Below are 19,408 nucleotides of genomic sequence, written 5' to 3' on the forward strand. Positions count from 1 at the left end.
AGAGTTGGATATCAAGCATTATTTCTAGACCCAAAACTGTCACTTACTGGATCAATCACTACTATGTTCTTAGAAAATGAATTAAATTTTAAAAAATCTCCTAGACAAACATTTCATGATTTTTGCTTAGAATATTTCAAAACTAAAGCTAAAATTATGAAGTGTTATCTGTCTTCAAAGACCAGTCACACCGTTATAACAATGTTCATATGTTGGATCCTCAATGGAGGGAAAAAAACAAGAAATTTCCCAAAATATGAATCCCATCCTCATACATCCCCTCAAATAAGGAATTCAGAGACTGCAAAGCATGCAACAAAGTCTTTTATTATGAGTTTTTTTTTTTAGTTATTTCAAACTCTCCATACACAGGCAAAATGAAGTACACCAAGTTTAACATACTGGAATTTGCCTAGAGAAGGGAAAACCATGTAAAGCATGCTTAACCAGGAGGCCAACTCATCTGCCGACCTCCAAGAACGTGGAGATGAACATGATAGACAGACTGCCCTCCATCTGAACCTTCATTCACCACCATTCGATAACCCTTCTTTAGGCCCAGATCAGCAGCACATTTCTTGCCCACAATCATTAAATGTCCAAGTAGCTGGAAAAGAAAAATAAGCTTCTTAAGCATAGGCAATTTTTAACTTCCTGCCATTAAATAACAAACTGCCAAATGAAAATATCAAATAAAAAACTACTAAGTTGAAGCATACCATCTCTTTGGGCAAATATTCAGGAACCCAATCCTAACACAGCATAAATTACTACTTAAAAACACATTAAGATTAGACATTTGCTCATGAAGAATTTCAATAAACAAACTAGAGACATAATATCTGCAACTTGATTAAACAGAAAATGTTGAAATCATAATCCAGTGGTATTCAAGTTTTCTTAATATAGTAAGACATCATGTTTTCTTGAAATATGAGAGTGTATCAACCAGGATAGATTTGGTTATGCTGTATAACAGACCATCTGACTTAAACAAAGACTTACTTCTTGTGCTACTACAAGTTCATCCCAGGTTGACTGTGATTCTACATCCTACATCTTTTTCACTTTGAGACCAAGGTTGATGGAAAGGTCTTAATATGGTCATAGTAGCAGAGGGAAGAAAGAGCATGGTAAAACACTGCTGGCTTTTAGAAAGTTTCTTCTTAAAAGTGACATATGTGAAACAGATATGGCTCAAGTGACTGGGCTCCCATCTACCATCTTAGGAGGTCCAAGGTTTGATTCCTGGGACTTCCTGGTGAAGGCAAGCTGGCCTGCACAGTGAGCTGGCCCAAGCAGAGAGCTGGCCTATGCAGAGTGCTGCCCCACGCAGTGCTGGTGCACATGGAATGCTGGCCCATGCAGGAGTGCTGTGGCCTGCACAGAGTGCTGGCCCGCATGGAGAGCTGGCGCAGCAAGATGATGCAACAAAAAGAGACACAGAGAAGAGACAATAAGAGACACAGCAGACCTGGGAGGTGAGGTGGCACAAGAGATTGAGTACCTCTCTCCCACTCCGGAAAGTCCCAGGATCAGTTCCTGGTGCCACCTAAAGAGAAGACAAGCAGACAAAGAAGAACACACAGCGAATGGACACAGAAAGCAGAGAGCGAGCACAAAAACAATTTGGGGACAGGGGATAAATAAATAAATCTTTAAAAAAAAGTGACATACAACAGTTCCGCTTGCATTTGTTGGCCAAATCAAGTCACATGAACAAGTCTGACAGCAATGAGGCAGAAATGTAATGCACCCGCAAAGAAGGGTATTTAAGAACAATTACACAAATGGAGCATTAAGAAAATTTTTAATTGAGGTCTGACCCATTAATAAAACCACGTAATTATTTTTCTTACCTACTGTACCAACAGCATTAACAGATGAAAGGTCAGCCACCAAGTCCTTTCCTGTATGCTAAATTTCTATATTGAGGGAAAATTCATTTGACCAGCTCTTCCTTGCTTAGAATCCTTCTTTACCCCAGGAAGATTTATTCAAAAGTCTCACATCATCATCTTTTTTGGTGGAAGACTACCCTAGCTGAGACAGAAGAATCTCACTTCTCAAGGTACAGAAACCGCTCTTTGTTGTTTCCCCAAACACCAAGGAAGTTAAGCTAGGTCTAGGAATCAGGATACTTCTGAAGGAAAAAAAAATTTGAGTACGGTTGCCAAGTATGGTTTGCCTACTGTATTTATTTAATAGTATATAGTATATAAAAGGTATATAAAAGCCATTATCTTTTAATGACCTTATATGCCTCATTGTCCTAACAATCTCTGCTGCTCATGTAGTAAGGTTGATTAGCTTCAGACTACAATGGACCTTACTGCATCAGCAGCAGAGTCCACTAATTTAGGACTTATTTGGGCTAATAGAATAGAAACTTAAGATTCTCTCTCCTTTTCCTTTTTCTTGCCATAGAAACTAGAGGAGTTCCCTCTCCTAAGAGCTTGTTAGGTTGTATGGAAGAAAAGCTAACCCCTACCTTTGTTCTCTTGCTATGGGAAACAGTGAATCAGTAATTTAAGGGTTTTTACTCAGGCCCGCCTCCCCTTTTGTTTTTAACCAGGAAATAAGACTGGCACCACAAGTAGACTCCATATGCAAATGGAGACAAACTACCCATAGAGGGACCCAAAAAACAGAAACAGGATGACTCAGAGTAAGACCAGGTATTTGCCATAGGGCTCTGTAAATTCCCAAGCAGTAAATTGGTAAAGTCCATAGGAAAAACTACAGCATTCATGAGGAAGTTATAAAGGGGAAGAAAAATGTCTTGTCACTAAAGAAGTCCCCAGGCAACCAAAGAATGGATGACTAAAGTCCAAACTAAGAAAGGGGTATTCTATTTGTTAACTTTGAATTTAAAGCTTGAAATGGGGAAAAATTCCCAATTTTCAAGTATTGAATTGGATAGACTACCTATGCTGGTCACAAATATAATTAATCATAAAACACAATTTTAAAGCTTTTTCAGTCAATCTTTCCTAGCAATGAACTGTGTCTTTTATATAAATGAGCTGACTTTAAAACTCCAATTTGGAAAGTTAATCAGGTGAAAATTAACATTTTATCTATCCTTATCAGCAAGAGTTGTATTTGAATAAGCAGCTCTGACCTTAAAATACCATGATTTGTGCAATTATACTTAACATTAAACATTAACGTTTTGAAATTTTAATCTTTTTGTTATTGCTAACAGTGGAATTTTCCATTAAGCACTCTAACCTTTGAACTCTGTAATTTGCACAAATTTAGAGTTAAAAATTAATGACCTAAAGTTTCTAAGTTTCAATTTCTTACTTAAAAAGGTATCCCCAAGTAAATAATTAAAATACTAGTCATGAAATATCCATTTTTAAATGTCTACTTTTAAAATTTTTATTGTAAAACATCATACATATAAAAATTACGAAAATATACAATTGAAACTGATAATAAAACAAACATCTATATATCTACCAATAGGTCAGAAAATAAACTATTACCAAATCCTAGAAGCTTCTATTGTGACCCTCCACAATCACTCTATCCACCTCTCCCCACCCCCTTTCATATTACCAATATCTTTTCTCAGTTTGTGTTCTGCCTTTTCACTCTGAGTGTTTTGATTGAGAGAAGCTCTTAATTTTAATGTACTCAAAATTAATTACTATTTTTCTGTTATAGATTGTACTTTTTGTTTCTTAGTAAGGCCAGCCCCAAGATCACTAAGATATTCTCTAATTTTGGCTTCTAAAATTTTTTCCTAATCAGTCTTTAATACACCTGACAGTTTTACACAATGTGTGAAGTTGTAGTCCAATTTCACAATCAAACAATAGTTATCTCAACATCATTTACTAAGAAGTTCATCTTAAAAGAATCTGTCTAGGATTTACTTCAAAAAAATTAGGGATAGGGGAGATATGGGTTACAACATAGATTAATCAGAATTGATACGTTGGTAAATGTTGAAAGTGGATGATAGGTTTGCAAGGATTCATTATACTTACTATTCTCACATTTCTATGTCTGAAATTTTCCATAATAAAAAATTATCCTCCAAAAAAATCCTTTCGCCATTGATTTGCATTATGACTGTTATATTACAGGCCAACATGTAAAAGTCTGTTTCTGGATTATTTCCAAAGTTCCATTTATCCCTGGGCTGATAAAGTTTTGTCTTAATTACTGCAGCTGTAAAACTGGACTAGTAGAGTATACCCCCTATCGTTTTCTCTAAGAGGCTTTTTGGCTATTGTTAAACCTTTGTATTTTCCACATGTATTTTGGAATCTGCTTTTCAAGGTCCAAAATTTTTTTTTTAACTGCATTGAATCTACAGCTCAAACTGAGGGAAATGATATTAAGTTTTCTAATCCATGAAAATGATATTTCCCTCCATTTACTTAAGTTATCAATAGTCTTCTAATAAAGAACTGGCAATAAGTAGAGATTTGATTTAAATGGATTTTGCATCTTGCACATCACCTCTAAGTACCAGGTATAATGGAATGAGCTCCTTAAGTCCCAGGTCAGGAGCCTCACTCAGAAAGGATGCCTATGTTCCTACCTCAGGCCATGTAACTTTCATTGTCATTATGAAGTTATATTATCTATTAGCCTAAGAAGTAGGAACAGATGATTGAGTCCAGATCAAGGAATAGATATACATGATTAAGTCTAGACCACCAGAGATAAATATCCTATACAAGAAGGGTGGCATACAAAATGCATACAATAAGGGTACTGAATTGTTCTTTAACAAATTATAAGGAGAAGGAGAAATAACTAACATACAGGTATGACAGTAGTTTGTTTTTTGGGTTTTTTTTTGACTAATGAAAATGCCCTAATATTGACTGAAGTGATGTAAATACAACTTGGCGATTATACCAAATGTCACTGACTGCACACTTTTGATAAATTATATAGTTTATGAACAAAAAATATAATAGGGTGGATTGGGGGAAAAAATACACCAAATGTAAGATATGGATTATAGTTAGTTGTAATACTTTGACAATGTTCTTTCATAATTTCTTAAAAATGTTTCACAATAACGCAAGGTATTTGTAGTGAGGTGATGTACTAGAGCCCTATATGATGTTTGCGTATTTGTTTTATAAGTTCACAACTTTTACTATTCACTTACTGTTTATGTACTATCATGTATGAATGATACAATTCAATAAATTGTTTTTAAAATGAAAAAAAGAGAGTTGTCTTATTTACTGGGTTGGAATAAGAGAATATGATGAACAATATGGAGCCAAATGGGGACAATGAAAATACGTAAAAGTCATTTAAAATTAAGAGGTCTCTAACTGACCTCTTTGATAATATAGTTCCCCAACCTGTTTGAGGCTAGAATCATGATCCTACTTCATGAGGACCACCCCCATCACTGGTGTGCCAGGGCTGACTGAAATGCAGACTGATCATCTGTAAAAGAATGACACAACTTACCACATTATAACTTCTTATGAAGGCAACTGGAACAAATTAACTTGCATTGGCTTTCTGAAGATAAGCTGGAATGTCAACCCCTGCCTCCCATCCCATCTACCCAGCAGTATGCCACACTAGGTAACTCTTCCAGTGATTGAACATGCACAGCTGATAGAAGAAAATGTGTGTTAATGATACTGTCAATGCAGGTGGGTCACTAAATACAAGAATGCAAAAACCTGGGGAATGGATATAGCTCAAGTGGTTGAGTGCCTGCTTCCCACATACAAGGTCTCAGGTTCAATCCCCAGTACCTCCTAAAGCAAATAAATTAAAAAGCCAACTGTCACTGGGGAGCATATGTAGCTCAACGGTTAAGCGCCTGCTTCTCATGTACGCAGTCCTGGGTTCAATCCCCAGTACTTCTAAAAAAAAAGAATGCAAAAACCTAAACACAATATTTGGGTTAAAATTTAGAAAAAAAGGAACATCAACCTTCATTAAACAGGCTGTATTAAAGTGGGACACTCTTGAGTATACAGATTATATCAATTTATATCAAACTAAAATGTAAAAATATTATTTGACACAATACAGAACATTGGGAAACGGACTGTGGCCCAGTGGTTAGGGCGTCCGTCTACCATATGGGAGGTCCGCGGTTCAAACCCCGGGCCTCCTTGACCCGTGTGGAGCTGGCCATGCGCAGCGCTGATGCGCGCAAGGAGTGGCGTTGCAACGCAAGGGCGTCCCCCGCGTGGGGGAGCCCCACGCGCAAGGAGTGCGCCCGTGAGGAAAGCCGCCCAGCGTGAAAAGAAAGAGCAGCCTGCCCAGGAATGGCGGCACCCTCACTTTCCATGCCGCTGACGACAACAGAAGCGGACAAAGAAACAAGACGCAGCAAACAGACACCAAGGAACAGACAACCAGGGGAGGGGGGGAAATTAAAATAAATAAATAAATCTTTAAAAAAAAAAAAAAACAGAACATTAATATAAGACAAAGAGATTAAGTTACTAATCAGTTTGGGAACTGTAATTATTTTCCTTAGAAGGAAGATACATTGTACCTTAAAAGGCCATTAGGGAAATCAAAGACTCAATGAAATACCACATCACAACCTCTAAGATGACTACGATCAAAAAGACAGATGATAACTAGTGTTGGTGAAGATATAAGAAATTGGAACCTTCACACATTGCTAGTGGAAATATAAAATGGTGCAGCCACTTTGAAAAACAGTAGAGAAGTTTCTCAAAAGGTTAAAGAGAGTTACCATATGACCCAGCAATTCTATCATTAGTATATATCCAAGAGAAATGAAAACATACACCCAAACAAAAACCTGTCTATAAATGTTCATAGCAGCATTAGTCATTAGACAAAATGTAGAAACCCAATTATCCATTAACTGATGGAGAAAAATTGTGGTATATCCACACAATGACATATAATTCAGCCATAAAATGGAACAAAATACTGATACACTGTGCTGCAACATGAACCCTGGAAACATTACACTAAGAGACATAAACATTCACAAAACTCCATATACTCTATGATTTCATTCACATGAAATGTCCAGAATAGGCAAATCTAGAGCCATAGAAAGTAGATTAGTGGTTGCCTAGTGCTTGTGGGCAGGAGTTTTGGGAGTGGGGTGGGGAATGCAGAGTGACTGCTAATGTGTACAGGGTTTCTTTATGGGGTGATGAAAATGTTCTAGAAGGGATTATAGTGATGGCTGCACAACACAGTAAACATAGCAAACACCACTGACTTGAACACTTAAAACAGGTGAATATCTGATAACCCAGACTCAAATAGTTTTCCAAGAAAAAAGAAAATGAACAGACATTGGGACTGGTTAAAAAAAAAAAAGACTTCTTTTTGGCATTCAAAATACTACCTTAAATTATACTGAACATAGCCTTTAGTTAGCAGTTTTGGGAAAATCAGGCATTATTCAAGTAACACAACCATCCTGGACTATAGAAATAAAGGTTTCTTTCTTTATTATTAGATACCAGGGCATTTTCTTCCCTCACTTACTCTACTCAATGTTAAGGGATATTGGCATTTAATAAAATACATACCAATGAAGTAATTCACAATGAAAATTAGGATTATTACAGCATACAGATTAAAGAAACAAATATCTAGAATATTCATCAGCCTTCTACATAATTATTTTTAAATCTATGAAATTACCAGCTTATATATAATTAATATTTGGGACTTCTTCCAGTGCTAATATTTGATAATGGAAATAGCCATATTTTTAATTCCTCTCATTTATACATAAGTCAGCAATATGGTATTCCAGAAAAAAATGCTTTCATAAAGTTTATAAACAACAAAATACTGTTGTATGACAAAGATTAAAATATAAAATAGCCTGAAAAACTCAGGTACCTAACAAGGTATCCTTTGGAAAATGATTACTCTACAGAAACTTTGAAAAACCCTGATCTAGGTAAACAGATACCATAAATCCTCAAGGAAAGAACGATAGTGAATAAATATTTTCTATAGGGCTAAAATGGTGGAAATTTACATACAACTTTGGATTAAAATCTTTCAATGTGATACAATTCTATTTCTTAAACAGTTTACTCAAAATAATTTATATTTTCCTGATCACTCAGGATTATAACTATGAAAATTAATTATAATGTTACATATAATTAATTATAATGTTTTACTAGTATAAGATCCTATCTTATTTAGGATCTGAGATACTCAAATCCATGTAACCATGTCTTATGTGATCCCAGGACTGCTGTGATTTTAAGTTGTAGTAGATTCTCATTAACCACAGTAATTATATTCTATAAAGTCATCACAAACAATGAATTACAGAATACTGAACCATTGTTCCTAGGAGAAGAGCAGCGTTAATTTCCAGCAAAACTATGGTCACAACATTTTCATCAACCAATCAGTGCATAACCTTGTTTTATGTGTTTCTGTTTAAAGACACCTTATTTAATATATACTGTTGACTCTAACATTTAACTCATAAGACAACAGCACTATAACAATTACCTGAAGGAAGTTTATCTAACACATGTATTTTATTTAGTTTATCTTAACACATGTAAGGTACATGCAGTCTTTTTTTTTTTTTCTTGCTTTAGGCCAGTAAAAAGAACTTATTGGGAAATGGGGGAAAATAAAAGAGCCTGCTAAGAAACAGGCAAGAAGGATGGCAATACACACTGAGATTTGATGCAGGCTCCTCTAGGCAGAGAGTGGGCTTTGGCTTGTGTGGTTACCTTTTTTTTATTATAGATTTGTTTTATTTATTTCTCTCCCCTCCCCACCCCCCACCCAGCCCCAGTTGTCAGTTCTCTGTGTCCATTTGTTGCAAGTTCTTCTTTGTCCACTTCTCTTATTGTCAGCAGCACAGGAATCTGTGTCTCTTTTTGTTGCATCATCTTGCTGTATCACCTCTCCATGTGTGTGGCACCATTCCTGGGCAGGCTGCACTTTCTTTCGTGCTGGGCGGCTCTCCTTACAGGGCACACTCCTTGCACGTGGGGCTCCCCTACATGGGGGGCACCCCTGCGTGGCACGGCACTCCTTGCACACATCAGCACTGCGCATGGGCCAGCTCCACACTGGTCAAGGAGGCCCGGGGTTGAACCGCGGACCTCCCATGTGGTAGGCGGACGCCCTATCCATTGGGCCAAGTCCGCTTCCCCCGTGGTTACCTGTTAAGCTATTAATCATTCCTCCCTTAGCTAATGCTAAGGGGAAAGGCCCCAGGTGTTACTGGTTACCCTGCCAATGGTGGGGGCCAATGGTGAGGGCTGTTTGTAATGTCCAGAGCCTCCCCTTTATCCCAGAAGAATTCCAACTGGGACCTCAAGGTCAAGGTCTCAATGGGGTCTTACAGCCATGTTGTCTGTCCATACAGCCTTCTTGAGCTTAGTAACATCAGACAGCACTTCAGCTATGCTATGGGGCCATTTTAAACAGCAAAATCACCAACAAAAGGCAAAAAATATGAAAAACATGGCATTCAATACACTGTGTAGGGAAGCAGATGTGGCTCAACTGATAAGAGGGTCCGCCTACCATATCGAGGGTCCAGGGTTCGATACCCAGGGCCTCCTGACCCGTGTGGTGAGCTGACCCATGTGCAGTGCTACTGCGTGCAAGGAGTGCCGTGCCATGCAGGGGTGCCCCCCACATAGGGGAGCCCCACATGCAAGGAGGGTGCCCTGCAAGGAGAGCCGCCCCGTGTGAAAAAAGTGCAGCCTGCCCAGGAGTGGCACCACACACACAGAGAGCTGACACAGCAAGATGACACAATAAAAGAGACACAGTTTCCCAGTGCCACTGGATAATGTAGGCAGACGCAGAAGAACACACAGTCAATGGACACAGAGGGCAGACAACGGGGCGGCACGGGAGGAGAGAAATAAAACAAATCTTTAGAAAAAAAACTGTGTAAAGGACTCTTGTTTACAGTATAAAAGCTAAAACAAGAAAGTAAAGTGTCACCTTGTTCCACCTCAGCTAGGAATGTGCACAATGGGCAACACAAACTTGTTTCCACTTTATGCACGTCCATGAATGGCAACAAAAGCACCAGGAGTATTGATTTTGAAGTTAAATTTTAGCAAGTAGGCAAATTCTCAAAAAACTGAATCTGCAAATAATGAGGATTGACTCAATCTTTTTTTTACAGGTTTTCTAAGTCCTTCTACACAACTAATAAAGTCCGACTACCCCTAACAGTCCCTCTTTCTGTTTCCGGACTGGTGTCTCTAATCTAGGAGTCAGTAATGTTCTGTAAAGGGCCATATAGTAAATATTTTACATTTGTGGGTCATAAAGCCTTTCAAAACTACCAAACTCTGCCATTATAAAGCAAAAGCAGTCACAGACAAAAATTCAATGAATAATAGTGGCTGTTGTGGCAGTCTGAAGTTGTTTTTCGAAACCCAAAAAAGAAAAGGACTATGTTCTTGAACTAATCCATTTCTGTGGGTGTGGGGCCTTTTTGGTTGGACTACATCAGTGAGGCATGACTCGGGTTAGGTCTCCACCCTCTTACTCTTTACATAAACAGAGACCCAGAGAAAGGAAGCTGTCATTTTTTATCTTGTCATATGAGAGAGGACTCAAGGATCACTAACAACCAAAGCTTAAGCATGAAGCCCCCAACAGGCTGGGCCCACAGCTCAAGGTTAAAGAGAAAAGCCAGGAAAAGTGGACTTGGCCCAATGGATAGGGCGTCTGCCTACCACATGGGAGGTCTGCAGTTCAAATTCCAGGCCTCCTTGACCAGTGTGGAGCTGGCCCATGCACAGTGCTGATGTGCACAAGGAGTGCCCTGCCACACAGGGGTGTCCCCCACGTAGGGCAGCCCCACGCACAAGGAGCGCACCCCCTAAGGAGAGCCACCCAGCGCAAAAGAAAGTGCAGCATCCCCAGGAATGGCACCGCACACACAGAGATGACACGACAAAAAGAAACACAGATTCCTCGGGCCACTAATAAGGACAGAAGCAGTCACAGAAGAATATACAGCGAACGGATACAGAGAGTAGACAACTGGGGGGGGGGGGAGGGGAGAGAAATAAATAAAAAATAAATCTTTAAAAAAAAAAAAAAAGACAAGCCATATGCCTTATAGCCCACAGCTGAACTCAAGGGAAAAAAAAATGGAGCAGCCAAGACTAAGAAAGGAGACCCAAAAAGAGATAAGCCCTATGCCTGGTTGCCCACAGCTGAGCTCCAGGAGATGGTAGCTTCTGGAGGGGAAGGCAGGAACCTCAGAAGAAATGAGCAGCCATCTTTGCCTCCTGGCAGGACACCAGGATCACAAGTAGCTGACTTTGGCGAGAAAGCACCTTTGACAGTGCCTTGTTTTGGACATTTCACAGCCCTGGAACTGCAAGTTTTACCCTAAATAAAATCCCCATGATAAAAGCCAACTCATTTCTGTTACTTTGCATCAGCATCCCTGAGGCAAACTAAGATAGCTGTGTTCCAATAAAACTTTACAAAAACAGGTAGCCAGTCAAATTTGGCTTAAAAGGCGTATATTGTCAACCTTTGCTCTAATTTGTAGACTTAATAACCAAACTTTTAGACATAGTAGGCAAGTGGATTGAAATTAAAAGTTGGAGAGGTTCACTATGAGTTACGAAAATGGACTATGTGATATCTATTTTGGATTCTATGGCATAGATGACAGAAATAGCTATCTCTATAATTCCTCAAATTTACTTATTTGAGGTTTCATATATTAGTGACTCCTTGTATATCTCTTCAACATTTTTTTGTAAATATCACCCTCTAAAAGTCTTATTACTAGAATTTCAATCATAATTTCAACATTTTGAATTTCTGATTTAATCATACAGCACACCAATTCTTGGTTTATGACACACTCACAAAATGTATTTTATCTCTGAATATATTTTTTAAGCAAATTCAAATTACATATACTGTAAAAGTGACATCACTTGAAGGATAAAATTTAATTTCTCCATTTAAAATGCAAGAATACAAATAAATTGTGTTAATAAATTTACTTACCCTTTCATCATCATCTTCCGCTACAGAAATCTGAGAAATATGTTTTTTAGGAATCACCAGAAAATGTGTTGGTGCTTGTGGGGAAATGTCATGGAAAGCAAGACACTAGGGGAAAAAAAAAAAAATTAAAGTATTGGTTTATCATCTCGAAGGCTAAACATATTCTTTCAACAAGTATTTACTGAACACTAACCACATGTGAGGTAAATGGCACTAGGAAAACAAAAATGTATACATTACTTCAGGTTCCATGGTCCTTTTCATGGAACTCAGTCCAGTGGGAAGACTGATTTTAAACAAATAAAGGTATAATTAATTACTAAAGGTCAGCTATGTTACAAAGGAAAAGCCAAAGGTGAAATGAAAGATTACAGGCAAAAAAAAAACAAAAAACACCTGATTTAGATAGGGACGATCACTATGAAGTATTGACTTTTAAACTGAGATCCAAAGGATTAATAGAAAGTAGCCAAACACCTGCATATCTCATCTCTCCACTCTCAGGTCTTTTTCAAAGACTACTGCCTCTACTATAATGATCCCCTTTCCCCTCAAGCCCAACTTTGATCTAATTTAAACTGCTATTCATTACTCAGCAAACAGCATATATGTCATTTCTGAAGGAAATCTCAGACTTCGCTCTACCTCTCACCAGCGCCCCTGGTGAACAATTTTCTGGGTTTGTTTTGTTTCTTCCTTTACAGCAGTGACCAGTTTTGTAATTACACATCTTTCTGATATTTGATTAATATCTATTCTTCACACTTTACTCGACTTTAAAGGAAATAAACATGTTCTCATTTGTAGACGTGAAGAGTAACATTTAGACAAATTTACTACATAGATGTGTCTGTAAATAAACATATTATGTGAACGTTCTTGTATCTCTTGTTCTCTACTGAAGGTGGAAGCTGCCTAATCGAACCCACCCACGCTTATCATTATGATACTCGATTAAAAATGCTGTATCATTTCGATTGTTTCATGCTGTTAAACAGTTGGACTTAGGACATTCTAAAGTTAGTATTTCAATGGTCATTTATAAAAGGTAACAGCAAATTTTTAAAAAGAAAACGCTTTCTCAAAAATAAAAGAACTTGCCCCTAACTAGTGACAAAAGCATTTAAATCAAATTCACCTCTAAGAATCTAATTAAATTCTAAATACGTTCTGAATCTAAGAATGCAACTAGCAGCAAAAAATGGTGACTGTTTCCCTTATATTCCATATTTCTTAAACTTAAATTAACAAAAAATTTACAAAACATTTCTACCTAAATCAGCCTATTCCTGCCCATCTGAGATTCAAAGCCATGAATACAGGATATCTCAGTTCCCTCAACTCGGACTTTCTAAAACTTAACTTCACCTATTATGGAGTCAACAAAAACTATGCTGATTTTCTTGGCATAAAAGGGATTCCTGTCCAATATAAAAGGAACTATTAACTGTTTTAAGTGCAAAATCTTGGGCGCGAGGCCGAAGGAAAGCAAATCCCAGAGGCAGGGCCACTTCTCACCACAGGAGTCGGCTGCTCCAGCGGGGTCTGGCTGGCGCCGAGGAGGCCCTGGGGCCACCTGGATCTGCCGTGGCCAGAGCTTCCGCGCGCCCCGGGAATGCCCCTGGCAGGCCTGCCGTGCGCGGGAGATCGCAAAGATTGGGCGCGTGTCAGGGCGCGATCGGGTTTCTCTACTCAGGGAGAGCGCTGGCGAGATTGCCAGATTCCTGACACGGCAAAGACCGAGGCAGCAGGGTGGCTGGCGGGCGCGCACGCCCGGAACCCCGGGCGCCCCTACACGCGCCCAGGCCCAGCAGGTAGGGCACCGCGGGCGGGCGACGGCCTGGCCAGCGCCGGGGACTGATAACGCGTAACCGGAGCGCCAGCACGCGCCGACAGGCCGCCTCGGCGCGGCCACGGCCCTGCCCGCTGGCGGGAGGCCCAAGCCGGCGGCCGGCGGAGCCCTCGGCCACAGCGGCCGAGCCCCTGCCTTTCGCGGCGGCGGCGCCCCACCCTGCCCTTCTCCTCGCCGGAAGCCAGGAGGTCCACGGACTACTGCCCCTGCCTCAGTTCACGAACTAGGCGACGCCCGGTGCCTACCTGGTCATCTTCGAAAATGATTTTGGCGGGGATTTCCTTGCGGATAATCTTCCCGAAGATCGTGTCACCACCAGGCCGAGCGGCCTGAGCCTTGGCGATCTCATCTGCCATCGCGGCCTCGCTCCCTCTGGGCGGTTCGGGGAGTAGCTGGGGAGGAGGGAGGAGTCAGGAGTCCAGGAGCTAGTTAAGGGCGGGAGCGCGCCACCAACGCTGTGCAGGGACCGCTGCTCGCGCTCCCGAGCTGATCCTGCGCGTGCGCACTGGCTACCTCAGCTGCGGGTGCGACAGGAACAAGGGGTCTTTTGGGTTCCTCCCGCAAAGCCTCAAGGAGCCACAACGGGGTGACTTTTCTTTCTTCCTTTCTTGTGTATAGCACTGTATATAACATCCGGAGGAGTGGAGCTACTGGTATAAACCCTTTTTCACTTGCCTTATGGACTCTTGTAGGAAAAATTAGTATTGGAAAGATTTCATAATCCAAAATTGGCCAGATTTCCTGGCAGAGACACCATAACGCTTCTCCGCAGCCAGGGGTGCAGTGAAATCGTTTTCATGTTGATTGTTGCTGCAGTATGTGTCTTCATTTCTCAGCTACATAAGGTCTTGCTTGGTTCCAGCAATTAAGTCTTCCTTATATCCGTTTTTTTCCCCTTTAAAAATAGTTCTCAATGTTGACTGCACCTTAAAATCACTTGGGGCCTTTTTAAAAAATCCTCGAGACCCTGGCTGCAGCCAAGATCAATTAAATCAGAACATCTCGGTGGGACCCAGGCATCTATACTTTGTAAACCTTTCTAAATAACTCCAATCCAAGTTTGAAAATGGCTGTTCTACAAAGATTTCCAGGAGCAATGAACATCATGTAATTTGCCCCACCTTAAAAGAACAAAACCTTTACTCCCCATCCCCATCCATATCTCTTCTTCTTTTTTAAAGAGATTTCTATGTATTGTGTCCACTTTCTCGTCTTTCTTTAGAACCCATTTCCCCTTTGTTGAGGTCACTGAGGACCCCCACTTATAGGCAATCCCAGTTCTCATTATACTGGACCCCGGGGTTCATTTGGCAGTGTTGACCATTCTCTTCAGCAAAAGTCTTCACTCTCCAGGTTTTCCTTCTCCTCTCTTGCTGCAATTTCTCCTTCACAGTATGCTGCCTTCTGTTGCAGACATCTCCATGGATTCCATTCTTGGCCCTCTTCTTCACTAATACTTATTCCCCAGGTTTCCATTATTAAGAAAAATTATCTCAACCTCCTGTTTTGCCTTGTATGATTACACTTTACCACACTTGGTGAAATTATTGATAGCGGTCTTCTTTAATATCAAAAGTATACCATTTGGGGCATTTAATTTGCTACAAGGACATTACCAGAACAATTAGCAAAGTCTAAATAATACCTATAAATTAGATCATAGTTTTGAAATTATGTTAATTTCCTTACATAACCTGTAAGGAATCTGAAATGGTGCCAATAATTTAGGTTTCTAACACAATTCCAGGTAATCCTTTGCCAGCTATCCCTGGAACCATACTTTGAGAACCACTGAATATCTTTGTAGGAAAAATCCTACTGAGGTATTTAGCTGTATAGGAGTATTGTTCTAGTTTGTTGAATGCTGCCCAAGCAATATACCAGAAAGTGTTGGCTTTTATGATGGGAATTTATTAGGTTAAAAGCTTACAGTTCTGAGGCCATCAGAGTATCCAGATCAAGGCATAATCAAGAGATGCTGCCTCACCAAGTTGCAGCTATGGCAATCAGTCACATGGCAGGTGTCGCGCTCTTTCTCCTTGAGCTCAGCTGTGGGCTATCAGGCATCTCTCCCTGGGATGACAGTGGCTCACAAAAAGGGTTTAGCATGCAGGAAGTAGGGGTCCTCAGACAGTAAGACTTCCCACCAGTCATTCGTGGATAACTGCATTTCCAGTCTTGACTTATAAAAAAATGGCTGCCTATTTCCAAGTTCAGTTAAGTCCTCATATGGGCATTATCCTCTGGGGGTTTGTTTTCCAAAAGCTTGGAATTTCCCAAATCATCAATTTCTGGTTTCTTTGTGTCCAACAGTTTAGTTCTCAGCTTATCTCTTTCCTCTTGCATTTTGCTATAAGGTATAAGGAGAAACCAGACTGCATTTTCCACATTAATTTTGGAAATCTCCTTGGCTAAATGTCCAAGCTCATCATTTTCAAATTCTGCCTTTCATCTAACATCAGAAGTCAATGTTGCCAAATTCTCTGCCAGGATCGTTTCTTTCCAGCCATAATTTCAATCTAAGGCCTTATCCATACTATCTTTAGTGTGCATGTTTTTACCAACAGTCTCTTCAAAGAAATCTAGGCCTTTTCTATCAAGCATCTCAGAATTCCTCCAAAAAATACCCCTTGCCCATTTATAAAGCCATCTGAACATTTTTGGTAATTGTAAGTGGCATTTTGATGTTCTCTTTTGAATCCCAAAAGATTATGTACTTAACCTAATCTATTCCTGTGTGTGTGGTACCCTTTAATTGCATTGATTCTCTTTAGAGCACTCAATTAGCTTGCTTTTGATTGACCTCAGGTTGAGTCTCTCCCCTCTTGCTGGGTATTTTATAAACAGAGACACAGAGACACAGAAAAGGAAGCTGCTGTTTTTTATCCTGACATGTGAAAGAGGACTCCAAGATCACTAACAACCAAAGCTTAAGCATGAAGTCCCTAACAGGCTGGGCCCACAGAGCAGCTCAAAGCTGAAGAGACAAGCCATATGCCTGATAGCCCACAGCTGAACACAGGAAGAAAACAGAGCAGCTGAGACTGAGATGAGGCCCAGAAAGAGACAAGACCTATGCCTGGTTGCCCAGAGCTGAGCTCCAGGAGATGGTAGTTTCTGGAGGGCAAGGCAGAAACCTCAGCAGAAATCAGCAGCCATCTTTGCCTCCTGGCAGGACACCAGGATCACCAGTAACTGACTTTGGTGAAAAAGCATCTCTGATGGTGCTTTAATTTGGACATCTTACAGACCTCGAGCTCTAGTATTTTACTCCAAATAAAATCCCCATGATAAAAGCCAACCATTTCTGGTACTTTGCATTGGCAGCCCTGTGGCAAACTAACACAATTTACATCTCAAAATTCTTTATTAAATTACACCTGCAAAGCCCCTTTTACCATATGAGGTAACATATTCAGAGGTTTCTGGGATATGAACATTGACATATTTGGGAAACATTCTGCCTATCATATAGCTCCTTGACCTTACACAATGGATATGTTGGAATTTTTCATTCAGTTCTGGGCCCCCTACTTTGACATGCAGACAATCCAGGACATGTTCCCTGAAGAACAACCAGCATAGTAGAGAGCTACCTCATTTGTGGAACAGCTGAAGGAACCACACACATTTATCTAAGAAATGAGAAGCCTCGGGCTGACCTGATTTGGCACTATGAAAACTCTATTTTCAAATATCGGCAGATGAGTTTGCATTAAATGAAGGACCCTAGTTAGCCAGAAATTATCAATTTTCAAGTTATTGGGTCATAATCCTAAAGTGGAAATGAAAATAAGCATTTGTTAATCATTCTTTAGCAGTCAGGAGGTACTACAATGCAATGACAGGAAATCATCTACTTTTTTGTTCCTGGATAAAGAATAGTATCCAGTATGTTTGGCTTAATTGTCTGTTTATACTAACTACTCTTCTGCTATTTAATGCATCTTAATAAAATACAAAATCAACAATTATGTTGCTGGGTCATGATGTCATGCAATTTTAACATGACATAGATCACAGAAGGAAAAAGGCCTTGGGTATGCATTTGTCCACTCCGTTTCATTCTTTTTTAAAAAAAAAAATTATTTTTATTTCTCTCCCCTTCCCCACTCCAGTTGTCTGCTCTGTGTCCATTCGCTGTGTGTTCTTCTCTGTCCGCCTGTATTCTTGTCAGCGGCACCTGGAATCTGTGTCTTGTTTTGTTATGTCATCTTGCCACGTCAGCTCTCCATGTGTGCTGGTGCCTTTCCTGGACAGGCTGCACTTATTTCTCGCTGTGCAGCTTGCCTTTCAGGGCGCACTCCTTGCACATGGGGCTCCCCTACACGGGGGAGACCCCTGCATGGCAGGGCACGCCTTGCATGCATCAGCACTGCGCGTGGGCCAGCTCATCACACAGGTCAGGAGGCCCTGTGTTTGAACCTTGGACCTCCCATGTGGTAGGCGGATGTCCTATCCGCTGGGCCAAATCCGCTTCCCGTTTCATTCTTAACAGTCAATTTTACCAAAGCATCAATCTGAAAGACTGTGAGGGTAGGGAAGGCAACCAACAATTATGCTATGGGGACAAGGGTGAGGATTTTCTTCATGCGCCCAAGCTTAAATTAAAACACTTCAATGTTTTGTGGTTATGAATATGCTGCTGCTAAAATTATTCACTTCCGACTTCTTGACTAGCAAAACCAAGGAGTAACCAAAGGAGGCAAGGTGTAGAGGGTAAGTCTTGGCTCTGGGATCAAGCAAAGCATATTTCTATCTCAGATTTCCACTTACTAGTCACGTGATTTTGAGGAAGTAACTCAACCTCACCTTCTGAAGGGATTAAATTTAAGAATGTACAAATACCGATTTTAGGAGTCAATGTCCCAATTAATGTCCGCTGTGTTTATAAAAGCTTGCATCTTAAATATGCACGTTTCCAAGGAGAGAGTCGCAACTGGGAAACGTTAAAATAAAGGCTCCTTAATACATGGCCCGACCCCAAACATAAGGTAACGACACACAGATTATTAACCATCCACAAAATTACAGCCCATTCTCCGACCCCACACACCACCTGGAAAAACCGGAAGTGGCTCTGCCCCTCACTAACAAGGCGCAAGGCTGATTTCCGTTCTCCTCTGTTGTAATTGGATTCCGCGGCTTCTCGCGATTTTACCAGTCACCTCCCGTTTAGGAAATACTTCACCCTCGCCCTTCAAGGAAGGCGGGACTAGAAGGGAGGTGCTGCGTAGTGATTGGTTGTGGCGCGTAAGGACCGTGGCTACGGGGGTTTGGAGAGTCCACACCAGGCAGCGATTGGTTGCTTAGAGGCGGCGTTACTTGACCGCTGAGAAGTGGCCGCATCGGTGAGGAGAGCCTCGGGTCAGGCGGCCAAGGTGACAGGGTCTGGGGAGGGGGTGAGTGCGATGCCCACAGGGAGGGTAAGCTAGCGGTCTTGTGAAAGTTGTCTGGGGTCTCTATAAATGAAGTGCCGGACCCTCTACAGAGGATGTGGCCATTGCCGCTGGAGAGCCTGGTGACTAGCGCTGGGGCGGTGGAGAGTTTGTTCGGGTG

The 19,408-nt window shown here is 40.7% G+C and overlaps 2 protein-coding genes across 12 annotated transcripts in view; one reads left to right on the forward strand and one right to left on the reverse strand.

Moving 5' to 3' along the window:
• Nucleotides 1-311: 311 nt before the first annotated feature.
• On the reverse strand, nucleotides 312-14,327 carry HINT1 (histidine triad nucleotide binding protein 1). The gene is made up of 3 exons (XM_004462174.5): nucleotides 14,095-14,327; nucleotides 11,998-12,102; nucleotides 312-607 (listed from the first exon to the last, which is right to left on the reverse strand). Exons 1-3 carry the CDS (start codon nucleotides 14,203-14,205, stop codon nucleotides 443-445), a joined length of 381 nt encoding a protein of 126 aa, XP_004462231.1. The 5' UTR covers nucleotides 14,206-14,327; the 3' UTR covers nucleotides 312-442.
• A 4,775-nt stretch (nucleotides 14,328-19,102) lies between these two features.
• The window catches only part of LYRM7 (LYR motif containing 7), a 28,426-nt gene continuing 28,120 nt past the window's right edge, over nucleotides 19,103-19,408 (forward strand). For 2 of the 11 annotated variants that reach the window (XM_058278011.2, XM_071209812.1), the window contains exon 1: nucleotides 19,133-19,230. The gene's annotated coding sequence lies outside the window, so the exon portion shown is untranslated. Of the gene's footprint in view, nucleotides 19,252-19,408 lie in introns of all 11 variants that reach the window. The other 9 variants (XM_058278018.2, XM_071209795.1, XM_012526641.3 and 6 more) reach the window with 8 other exon arrangements.

This window comes from Dasypus novemcinctus, chromosome 2 (assembly GCF_030445035.2).
Source record: "Dasypus novemcinctus isolate mDasNov1 chromosome 2, mDasNov1.1.hap2, whole genome shotgun sequence".
NCBI classification, from domain to species: domain Eukaryota; kingdom Metazoa; phylum Chordata; class Mammalia; order Cingulata; family Dasypodidae; genus Dasypus; species Dasypus novemcinctus.